The following is a 12,023-nucleotide window of genomic DNA, read 5'->3' on the forward strand; positions in this document are numbered from 1 at the left end:
CGCTCTCGCTCTCGCTCTCGCTCTCGCTCTCGCTCGCTCTCCTCGCTCTCGCTCGCTCTCTCCCCAGTTCGCTCTCGCGCTCTCTCTCTCCCCAGTTCGCTCTCTCTCTCTCTCTCGCCCCAGTTCTCTCTCTCTCTCTCTCGCCCCAGTTCTCTCTCTCTCTCTGTCGCCCCAGTTCTCTCTCTCTCTCTCTCTCCTCTCTCTCTCCCTAGTTTGCTCTCTCTCTCTCTCTCTCTCTCTCCTCTCTCTCTCTCTCTCTCTCTCTCTCTCTCTCTCTCTCTCCCCAGTCCTCTCTCTCTCCACCCAGTTCGCTCGCTCTCTCTCCACCCAGTTCGCTCGCTCTCTCTCTCTCCCCAGTTCTCTCTCTCTCCCCCCAGTTCTCTCTCTCTCTCCCCAGTTCTCTCTCTCTCTCTCTCCCCAGTTCTCTCTCTCTCTCTCTCCCCAGTTCTCTCTCTCTCTCTCCCCAGTTCTCTCTCTCTCGCCCCAGTTCGCTCTCTCTCTCCCCAGTTCTCTCTCTCTCTCCCCAGTTCTCTCTCTCTCTCTCTCTCTCTCTCTCTCCCCAGTTTCTCTCTCTCTCCCCCCCCAGTTCTCTCTCTCTCTCTCTCTCTCTCTCTCTCTCTCTCTCTCTCTCTCTCTCTCTCTCTCTCTCTCTCTCTCTCACCAGTTCTCTCTCTCTCTCTCTCCCAGTTCTCTCTCTCTCTCTCTCTCTCTCTCTCCAGTTCTCTCTCTCTCTCTCTCCAGTTCTCTCTCTCTCTCTCTCCAGTTCTCTCGCTCTCTCGCTCTCTCGCTCTCTCGCTCTCTCGCTCTCTCGCTCTCTCGCTCTCTCTCTCTCTCTCTCTCCCCAGTGCTCGCTCTCTCTCTCTCTCTCTCTCTCCCCAGTTGTCTCTCCCCTACTCTCTCTCCCTCCCTCCCCAGTTTGTGTTCTCATAGAAACATAGAAAATAGGTTTTAGGAGTAGGCCCTTCAAACCTGCAGCACCATTCGATAAGATCATGGCTGATCATTCTCTCAGTACTCCTTTGCTGCTTTCTCTCCATACCCTTGATCCGTTTAGTCGTAAGGGCCATATCTAACTCCCTCTTGAATATATCCAATGACCTGGCATCAACAACTCTCTGCGGCAGGGAATTCCACAGGTTAACAACTCTCTGAGTGAAGAAGTTTCTCCTCATCTCAGTCCTAAATGGCCTACCCCTTATCCTAAGACTGTGTCCCCTGCTTCTGGACTTCCCCCAACATCGGGAACAATCTCCCCACATCTAACCTGTCCCGTCCCGTCAGAATCTTATATGTTTCTACGAGATCATCTCTCATCCTTCTAAACTCCAATGTATAAAGGCCCAGTTGATCCAGTCTCTCCTCATATATCAGTTGTGCCATTCCGGGAATCATTCTGGTGAACTTGCGCTGCACTCCCTCAATAGCAAGAACGTCCTTCCTCAGACCAAAATTGAGCACAATATTCCAGGTGAGGCCTCACCAAGGCCCTGTACAACTGCAGTAAGACCTCCCTGCTTCTATACGCAAATCCCCTGGCTATGAAGGCCAACATATCATTTGCCTTCTTCACCGCCTGCTGCACCTGTATGCCAACTTTCAATGACTGATGAACCATGATACCCAGGTCTTGTTGCACCTCCCCTTTTCCTAATCTGCCACCATTCAGATAATATTCTGTCTTCGTGTTTTTGCCCCAAAAGTGGATAACCTCACATTTATCCACATTGTACTGCATCTGCCATGCATTTGCCCACACTCATAATCTGTCTTAAGTCAGCCTGCAGCCTCTTAGTGTCCCCCTCACAGTTCACACTGCCACCCAGTTTAGTGTCATCTGCAAACTTGGAGATATTACTCTCTCTTCCTTCATCCAAATCATTGATGTATATTGTAAAGAGCTAAGGTCCCAGCACTGAGCCCTGCGGCACTCCACTAGTCACTGCCAGCCATTCTGAAAAGGACCCGTTTATCCCGACTCTCTGCTTCCTGTCTGCCAACAGGTTCTCTACCCACGTCAGTATTTTACCCACAATACCATGTGCTTTGATTTTGCACACCAATCTCTTTTGTGTGAGACCTTGTCAAAAGTCCAAATACACCACATCCACTGGTTCTCCCTTGTCCACTCTACTAGTTACATCCTCAAAAAAATTCTAGAAGATTTGTCCAGCATGATTTTCCCCTTCATAAATCCATGCAGACTTGGACCGATCCTGTCACTGCTTTCCAAATGTGCTGCTATTTCATCCTTAATAATTGATTCCAACATTTTCCCACTACTGATGTCATGCTAACCGGTCTATAATTACCCGCTTTCTCCCTCCCTTTTTAAAAAGTGGTGTTACATTAGCTACCCTCCAGTCCATAGGAACTGATCCCGAGTCGATAGATTGTTGGAAAATGATCACCAATGCATCCATTATTTCTAGGGCCACTTCCTTAAGTACTGTGGGATGCAGCCTATTCGGCCCTGGGGATTTATTGGCCTTCAATCCCATCAATTTCCCTAACACACTTTCTCGCCTAATAAGGATATCCTTCAGTTCCTCCTTCAACACGAGACCCTCGGGTCCCCCCGTACTTGCGGAAGGTTATTTGTGTCTTCCTTCATGAAGATGGAACCAAAGTATTTGTTCAATTGGACTGCCATTTCTTTGTTCCCCCATTATAAATTCACCTGAATCCGACTGCAAGGAACCTACGTTTGTCTTCTCGAATCTTTTTTTCTTCACCTATCGATAGAAGCTTTGGCAGTTAGTTTTTATGTTCCTGGCAAGCTTCTTCTCGTACTCTATTTTCCCCCTCTTAATTAAACTCTCTCTCTCGCTCTCTCGCTCGCTCGCTCGCTCGCTCTCTCTCTCGCTCTCTCTCTCGCTCTCTCTCTCGCTCTCTCTCTCGCTCTCGCTCTCGCTCTCGCTCTCTCGCTCTCGCTCTCGCTCTCGCTCTCGACCTCTCTCGACCTCTCGCTCTCCTCCCCAATTCTCTCTAGTTCTCGCTCGCTCTCTCTCTCCTCCGCAATTCGTGCCCCCCTTTCGTCCACCGGCTCGCTCGCTCGTGCTCACCCTCACCCTCACCCTCCCCTTCACTCCTCGCGCCCCTCCCCGGCTCGCACGCGCACTCGCCCATCCTCCTGCCCTCCCTCTCCCTCCCCAGCTCTTGGATTCTTTTGCACAGATGCATATCCGGTTCCAGTTGTTCAACACATGAACTAGATTTTATCTTGGTTTCTATACATCCTTCAGTAGGATTACATTTTATTGGAAGGATTTCTAGTTCCTCACTAATAATTAAGTATTTCACAATTCTTGGATGGCACTAATACAGCGAGGAAGAATATTAGTAATTTCTGCATATTGTAGCAACACTCCAGATGCATATTTCGATAATTTGAATCCGAAACTGAACTCTTGAACGATTTTGCAAGATTACGTTTTCAGGAATTTTAAAAGCAAAAGCAGCAGATGCGCTCAAGAGGAAAAAATCCTCCAGTTGTCGGATTTATCTTGCGCACAAGTTGAATATTAACATGGAGCGATTTGTAGGGTTCACGCTAAGCATTTGTTTACTGTTAATGCTCCTCCAAAATTTCTCTTGTGTAAAGCTTTGTGGTGAACAGTTACAAACTGTTCCAATTTTCTTATGGATCATCAAGTCTGTTGAGAAAAGGGAGCTGGATTTAACGGTCCGAATATCAGGAGTCAACTCATGGAAGCTGAACTGGAATCCAAGCTAAAGCAGAACAAGTTTTTTTAATGCCTTTTTTTGCTGATCTGATTTTTTCTCCTCTTCCACACTTCTCCAATCTGCTTCCCTCTATCTCTCTACTCTTCTGCGAGGCCCTCACAGTTGTTACTTTACTGTTGTACTCCACATTCAGAGCTTGGCTACTCAGCAAGATTTTGGGAGTAAGCAGGCTGTCTGAGCTGTTGCAATATGCGTTCGAGGAGTGAGGAAGAATCTAGGGAGTTGGGGATCTGTGAGCAAACAGAAATTGGAAGAGTAGAGGTGGAACCAGCAAGGACTGCGATGGAGTGGGAAGCTGTGAAGACTTGGGTGAAGCGAGATGGATGTGCAATATTTTGACCTTCAAGCAGTTTATTTTGCTTCAGTAAATTTGCTATAATAAAATGATAGGTGAATCATTGCTGTTGCATTTAGAATGCAGCAAGGTCATGATAAAGACCAGAAAATCCATTCTGGGTCCTGGACTACCTGAGTGTTGCCATGTGAAATACATTTTTTGGAAACTATTTTTGGTCGATTACTAAAAAATATATTATTTTACTTTGCATTATGTGCACGGAGCTATATTTTAAAACAAGCTCTTTATTTAATTGCCTGGCAATTATAATAAATTGATTGAGTGGTCAATTTTGTTCTAAACCTGCTGTGTGTTTACCAACTTTGAACCAGTTTTACTGACCATGTGCAATAAGTAGTATTACCTGTGAAATTGGAAACTACACTGTTGTGTGTCGATCAATCGGAGATCATGCATACAGTGGACTATGGACGCAAGTTGTAGTAGGTTAATTGGAACGCAACATAGTAACAAAAGGGTCAGCTATTTCTTTTTCGAGAAAAGATACAGCAACAGAGGTCAATTTTCTTCCTGTTTCCATGGAATAGTTCTGAGACTAGGAAAGGGACAGAAGCTGAGGTGTGCCAGTAGGTGGCAGGTGAGTGAAGGGTTGGGCTGAGAGTGAGTTCAGTGAGGAAAGCAGGGCAGCAAGGGAAGAAAGATCGTAGACTCTAGCAGAGGAGGGGCGAAAGCAAAAGTCTTGGGGATGGTATCAAAAGTGGAATTTTAAGATAAAATTAATGAATAGATTTACCTGTCAGAATGGGGAATAAATTATAGATGAACAGCATATAAAAATGAACATAAAATACATTAAAACAAGCTTTATCTTTAAATGAAAAAGAAAATGACAGATGGAGTTAAAGTTGAGACTCATTTCACAGCGCCAGATAGTGAATTACATAGATTGAAAGGATATAGCTATCAGGATAGACTGAACAGGTTGTGGCCAAAAGAGGAGGCCAAGGAATGATCTAATAGAGGTCTTCAAAATTATGAAGGGGTTTGATAGGGTAGATGTGGAGAAGACGTTTCCACTTGTGGGGAGGGAGAACGAGTTCAAAGCTAGGGGTCATGAATATGAAGGTCCAAATAAATCCAATAAGGAATTCAGGAGAAACTTATTTACTCATGAGTGGTTAGAATGTGGAACTTGCTGGAGTGGTTGAGGCGAATAGCATAGATGCATTTAAGGAGAAACTAGGTAAATATATGAGGGAGAAAGGAATAGAAGGATAAGTTGATAGGATTAGATTAAGTAGGGTGCGAGTCGGCTTTTGTGGAGCATAAACATTGGCATAGACCAGTTGGAGCGAATGGCTGTAATTCTGTGCTGTAATTTCTATATGGAGAGTTACATAGAATGGAATTACATGGAAATTGAATTAATTAGCATTACAGAGCATCTACAGCACAGAAACAGGCCATTTGGTCTATGCTATTCAAAACGAGCCTCCTCCCTCAAATTACCTCTTCACGCCCTGCACCCATATCAGTCATTCCCTTCTTGAGTGCATCAAGTCTCCCCTTAAAGGCTTCGATGCTATCTATTGTAACCACATCATGTGGCAATAAGTTTCACATACTCACAACTCTAAATAAATTCCTCCTCTTGTAAAGCATGTATCCTTCAGTACAGATACAGATTACAAATTATCATTTGAGATTTTTTCTGTCTCTAGCATTCTCTGGATTGTTTGTATTAACTTTCTGCTGGAGGGACACGTTTATACTTTTTAAGCATTTAAGAACATAACCTGACTTGTTAAACAAAACACACACAACTGTAGGTGCTGGAAATCTGAAATGAAAAATAGGAAATTCTGGAAGTGCTCAGCAGGTTAGACAGCATCTGTGGAGGGAACACAAGTTAATATTTCAGGCATACACCCTTCAGACTGAGGAATAAATTATAGATGAACAGCATTTCAAAACAAATCCAATAAAGGGGTCGCGTGCACACTGACACATACACACACATGGAAGTAGAATGATTTGTACAGTGCTTAAGTCGAAAACAGGAGATTGTTAAATGGCTGAAGTGACATTAACCTGAGACAACAGGAAGCGAAGTTCGAGATAGAGAACGTGTGAATAGCTGAGGCATTGGGAAATAAGGCAGATAAAAATGAAAACCAGACAAGCTGGCAAAGCAGGACACACTTTAGCAGCCAAAGAGAAGTAAAAGAACATGGGAATATCTTGCCTGACCAGTTTCCTGGACTGAGAAAGTGACAAACTCGGTGATTGTGGGAAACCCTGTGACCCGGACTTTGAAAAAAACATTTGACAAAATTTTACATGAAATTCTACTAGTTAAATTCAAAACTGTGAAGGATTCAGGTGAATTTTGGGAATTAATAGGAAACTGGCTGAAGGTGGGAAACAACAGATGTTTGTTAGAGCAGTTATATCAGGATGTTGGGAAGTTCTGAATGGATGCCCTTGAGCTCCATGTTGAGACCACTGCTGTCTCCATCAATGACTAGAATTCAGAAACTCAATGCAATTTAGTTACATTTAATACCAATCAAGGAGGGGGAAGTGCAATCGAAGGAGAAAGCTCAGAAGAAAATGGACAAAATATGTATGTGACAGAACAACAGTAGATGAAGTTTAATGCTGACCAATGCAAAGTATTGCACAGAGAAAGGTAAAGTGGATCATGCACATAATGTATGAAGGGTGAAATAATTAAGGAAGAAGTTGAAAGAGACCTGGGACGTGACACTTAGCATGTCCAACCAATGCAGTGCAGCAGCAGCAATCAATAAACCCAATAGAATGTGCCAAAACACAACTCTTAAAATTTGCGCTAAAACTGGTCCGGCCACATTTGAGTACTGTGTTCAGTTCTGATCAAGAAACAAAAGGCTTCCAAGCAATCAAGGCTGTGCAATTTCCTAATGACAGAGGAGTAAGTTATGAGGAAATACTGGAAAAACTTGGACTTGGCATATAAAGGTGGTGTTTAGGAGGTGATCTTGTGTTCGATGGTTATGGGATTGGAAATGTTAAATCTGAATACTAAAGTGACAGGGCAAGGGAATATGGGTTCTAACTGATGAAAGGTAAATTTAAGATTAATAACTGGAAATACTTATTCACACAGAGTAATTAACACTTTGAATTGACTTCCAGACACAGTATTGGAGGAGAATGATTACCTTTGAGGGGTATGGTAGCATGGTGGTTATGTTACTGGACTAGTAATCCAGAGGCCTGGACTAATGATCCAGAGATAAGAGTTCAAATCCCACCGCAGCAGCTGTGGAATTTAAATTCAATTTATTAAATTAATCTGGAATAAAAGGTTAGTTTCATGAATTATGACTATGAAACTACTGGATTGTTATAACTGGTTCACTAATGTCCTTTTGGGAACAAAATCTGCTGACCTTACCCAGCCTGTTCTATGTGACTCCAGACCCACCGCAATGTGGTTGACTCTTAACTGCCCTATGAAATGGCCTAGCAAGCCACTCCATTGGATAAGGCGGCTCACCACCACCTTCTCTGGGGCAATTAGGGATGCGCAATAAATGCTGGCTTTGTCGGTGAAGCCCATATCTCATGAATGAATTTTTGTCTTTCTGGATGATGAATTAAGATGGGTCGAATAGCCTTCCTCATCGATAACTGTCTTATTAATGGAGTTGCCGAATGGAAAGGTAATTGAATGAGAACTAGTTAGATGTGCCAACTCTAGAAGCAGGTACAAATCATAATCTTCACTGAAGACTTCTAATGGGAAATTGAAGGTGAACCAAACTTGTGAATGGGATTTTTCATGAGCCATTCCATAATGTTTTTTGATTTATTTTTTGTCACAGGTGGCTGTAATTTTGATGATGGCCTGGAACCATGTGAATATCAGCAAGATCAGGAAGATGACTTTGATTGGAGGCATGTCAGGACTGAAGATATGTTGCATTTGCAGCACAACGTGCCACAAGGTGAGAGAAGAACAATTTGTGCGACTACTTTGGGCTTTACGACTGTGTTGTGTGACTTGGCTTCAATTTTGTGTAGCAGGGAAAGCACAGGAAAATGTGCACCGTATGTTAAATATTAGTGTTATATTGGCAGATAATTGCAGATGCAAGAAGCTGAATGTTTAAGTCATCTTGCTGCTAAGAATTTCAGGAATTTATTTTTAATGGGAATCATTTGCCAGGTTTTAACCTGATTTGACAGAAATAGGTTCAGAATTGAAGAAATATTGTAGAACATGGCTCTGTTGAGCACACTTGCTTTTTCAGGAAAGTATTTAAGCAGGCAATAAAGGAAGATTAGATAATGACCATCATTTTGGCTGTAATGCTAAAGTAAATCTAAATAACATCAATTTTCTTTGCAATGTATTGTCAAAAAGAGATTGAAACTCAAGTTTCATTTTTATGGAACTGTGTTGCCAAGTTTAAGTAATTCAGTTGATGGATTGCAAATCATTGAAGAGCTATTGCTTAAATGACCTTGTCATCTTTCCTTTAGTGAACATCTGAATTGACTATTTCTGTGGAGACAGCAGGCAAAGGGACAAAAATGGTGTATTAGTTTTAATTGCAAGACATTTTACAAAAAAATTGCATTATAATTAATCTTGCAGTGGTAGAGAAGGTTATCTTTAATATGTTTTAAATGAATTTGTATTGTGGCTGGTTTCCAAAGTGACATTGAGCATCTTGTGATGTGACCTATGATTTGTTTATAATTAATTAATCCAACAGAAAGATGTACATAGCTGAATTTCAGGGCAACCTGTGTAAATACTGGAGTGATGGTAGAAAAGTGTGACACAGCCATCAGTAAGACAGAAATAGAATCCATGTGGATAGAGATAAAAAGATAGTAAAGGAGCAATCATGCTAATTGGGTAGTCTCCAGACCACCTAATAGTGGAGCAAGAAATATGCTTACAAATTAGGGAAATAAGTAAAAAAAAACATTGGATAATAATAATGGTGAAATTAATTGGCCAGAAGAGTTGGTAAAGGGGATAGAACAGAGTTCCTACAATGTGTCCAGGACTCCTTTCTAACCCAATATGTAAGAAGCCCAACAAATGAGGATTGGCTACTGGGTCTAGTACAGGTGCAGCGTCTCAAATCCAGAGTTCCGGGACGATCCGTGGCAGGTTCGTCCAGAATCTGCAAAATATTCCGGACACCCTGCCAAATCATTACCACCGCCAGCCAGATCCAGGGAAAAGTCAAAAAATGAAATCCAACTGACAAAAATTGCAAGAATAAAAGCTCCAATCGTACCTGTTCCAGGCCAGGTCTTCAGAGTCACCGCACCACTGCTCCTGGGTCCGCGCACAAGTCCTTTCGGCCAGAACCAACCAAGCTCTGTGCGCAAGTCCCCGGCCAAAATCAAACTCTGCACAGCACACCAGAACCAACTCTGCACAGCGCACAACTCCCTTCGGCCAGAACCAACTCTGCACAGCGCACAACTCCCTTCGGCCAGAACCAACTCTGCACAGCGCACAACTCCCTTCGGCCAGAACCAACTCTGCGCAGCGCACAACTCCCTTTGGCCAGAACCAACTCTGCGCAGCGCACAACTCCCTTCGGCCAGAACCAACCAAGCTCCGCGCACCAGTCCTTTTAGCCAGAACCAACTCTGCGCAGCACACCAATCCCTTTGGCCAGAACCAACTCTGCACAGCGCACAACTCCCTTGGGCTAGAACCAACCAAGTTCCGCGTGTAAGTCCCTGGCCAGAATCAAACTGCACAGCACATTGCAGCTCCCCAAAGCAGAAACTGTGCGATCGGATCACAACGCCCCATAACCACGAGCGGAGCTGACCCGACCCGACCCGAAAGACAAAAGAGGGAGACTTATGATGCGTTGCGAAGAAGTGAGGACTACAAGGCCTGCGAAGAGAAGTAGTACAAAATGACATCCAAAAACTGGAAATATCAGAACCAGGGCCCAGGCATTTCCGGACTCGGGACGTGGCTCAGGCGTTTCCAGACTTTGCACATCAGAAACACTTTTGAACGGCCTCGGTCCTCAGGGTTCCGGATTTTAGGTGCTGCACCAAAGCAGATAAGAGAAGTAAAAGGGGAACATCTAGGTAAAGTGATAATATAATCTGCTTTGAGATAATAATTGAGTAGGACATAAACATGACAAAGACCAAGTTAATAGATTGGAGGTAAGTTGATTTTGAGGAGCTGAGAATAAAACTTGGAAAAATAAAATGAACAATAATATTGACAAACAATGTAGAACAGTAATGGGGAAACATTTACAACTGTGTTCAACAGAGTACAGGAAAAATATATTGTGTTAAGAAACAAGAACAAACTAAACACCAATGAGATGCCATGGATCAATAAAGATATAAAGGAAAAATTGAGGGTAAGGAAAGAGGCATACACTAAGTACCTGGACAGCAGGGAAGAGCATGATAAGAGAGAATACAAAGAGATTAGGAGAGAAGTTTATAAAAATAAAATTACGACGGCAAAAAGGAACTGTGAAATTAAATTATTAAGGAACATAAAACAAACTAAGTAAAATATTCGACAGTCACACAAAGGAAATAAAAGGTCAGGATGGGAATAAAACCACTAGGGGATGACGGGATAAAATCACAGGCAGCGATATCGAAATGGCAGAAATATTAAATAATTATTTCGCTTAAGTATTTACCAGGGAGATGGAACAGGCAGACATGACATCGGATGATGAGATTAGGTTGGTCAAACAAGACTTCCCCTTTTGAAATTCATGCTGACTATTCATTTAAAATAAAGAGGAGAAATGTTAAATAAACTAATCAAACTCCGAGGATAAACCCATGATCCGGATGGATTACATCTGCAAATTTTAAAAGAATCTAGTGAAGCAATAGCAGAGGCATTGCTATACATATTTAATAATTCGTTAGAAAAAGGTGTAGTGCCACAGGACTGGTGGATAGTGAACGTTATACCTGCATTTAGGAAGGGAGATAGAACATGTCCAGGGAACTATAGACTAGTCAGCTTAACATTAGTGGTAGGAAAATAATGGAATCCCTACTTAAGGAGGAAATAGAAAAACATCTAGAAACCTAAAATATAATAATGAATAGTCAGCATGAATTTCAAAAGGAAAACTCTTGTTTGACCAACCTAATTGAATTATTTGAAGAGATAATAGAGAGAGTAGACAAGGGTAATGCAGTAGATGTAATTTATCTAGATTTTCAAAAGGCCTTTGATAAGGTGCCACATAATAAAGTAATGAATAAGGTCAGAACAACTAGAGTCAGGGGACAGCTGGCAGAATAGATAACTAATACAAAAGCAAATTACTGCGGATGCTGGAATCTGAACTAAAAACAGAAAATGCTGGAAATCTAAGCGGGTCAGGCAGCATCTGTGGAGAGAAAAGCAGAATGGATAGCTAACTGACTACAAGACAGAAGCAGAGAGTAGGGGTAAAGGGTAGCTATTCAGAATGGCATAATTTGGAAAATGGGGTCCCACAAGGATCAGTGCTGGGCACACTTTTTACAATTTATATTAGCGATTTAGACTTTGGAATCAAAAACACAACTTCTAAAGTTGCGGATGGCACCAAATTGGAGGGATAGTCACTACTGAGTAGGACTGTAACAAATTGGTGGCTGAACAGTCCAATATGAGAGCCACAGACCCTGTTACAGGTGGGATAGACATTCGTCGAGGGAAGGGGTGGGTGGGACTGGTTTGCCGTGCGTTCCTTCTGCTTCCTGTGCTTGACCTCTTCATGCTCTCTGTGTTGAGATTCGAAAAGCTCAATGCCCACCCGGATGCACTTTCTCCACCTAGGGCGGTCTTCGGCCAAGGTCTCCCAGGTGTCAGTGATGATGTCGCACTTTTCCAGGGAGGCTTTGAGGGTGTCCTTATAATGTTTCCGCTGCCCACTTTTGGCTCGTTTGCCATGAAGGAGCTCCGCAT

The 12,023-nt window shown here is 42.8% G+C and overlaps 1 protein-coding gene across 3 annotated transcripts in view; it reads left to right on the top strand.

Annotated features, from left to right (window-relative positions):
* The window catches only part of ptprk (protein tyrosine phosphatase receptor type K), a 779,294-nt gene that overhangs the window by 147,758 nt on the left and 619,513 nt on the right, over positions 1 to 12,023 (top strand). For 2 of the 3 annotated variants that reach the window (XM_070885263.1, XM_070885265.1), the window contains exon 2: positions 7,915 to 8,037. In XM_070885263.1, the coding sequence (XP_070741364.1) occupies positions 7,915 to 8,037 (123 nt within the window). Of the gene's footprint in view, positions 1 to 7,111; positions 7,153 to 7,914; positions 8,038 to 12,023 lie in introns of those variants that run through there. The other variant, XM_070885264.1, reaches the window with a different exon arrangement.

Source organism: Pristiophorus japonicus, chromosome 7, assembly GCF_044704955.1.
Source record: "Pristiophorus japonicus isolate sPriJap1 chromosome 7, sPriJap1.hap1, whole genome shotgun sequence".
Taxonomy (NCBI): domain Eukaryota; kingdom Metazoa; phylum Chordata; class Chondrichthyes; family Pristiophoridae; genus Pristiophorus; species Pristiophorus japonicus.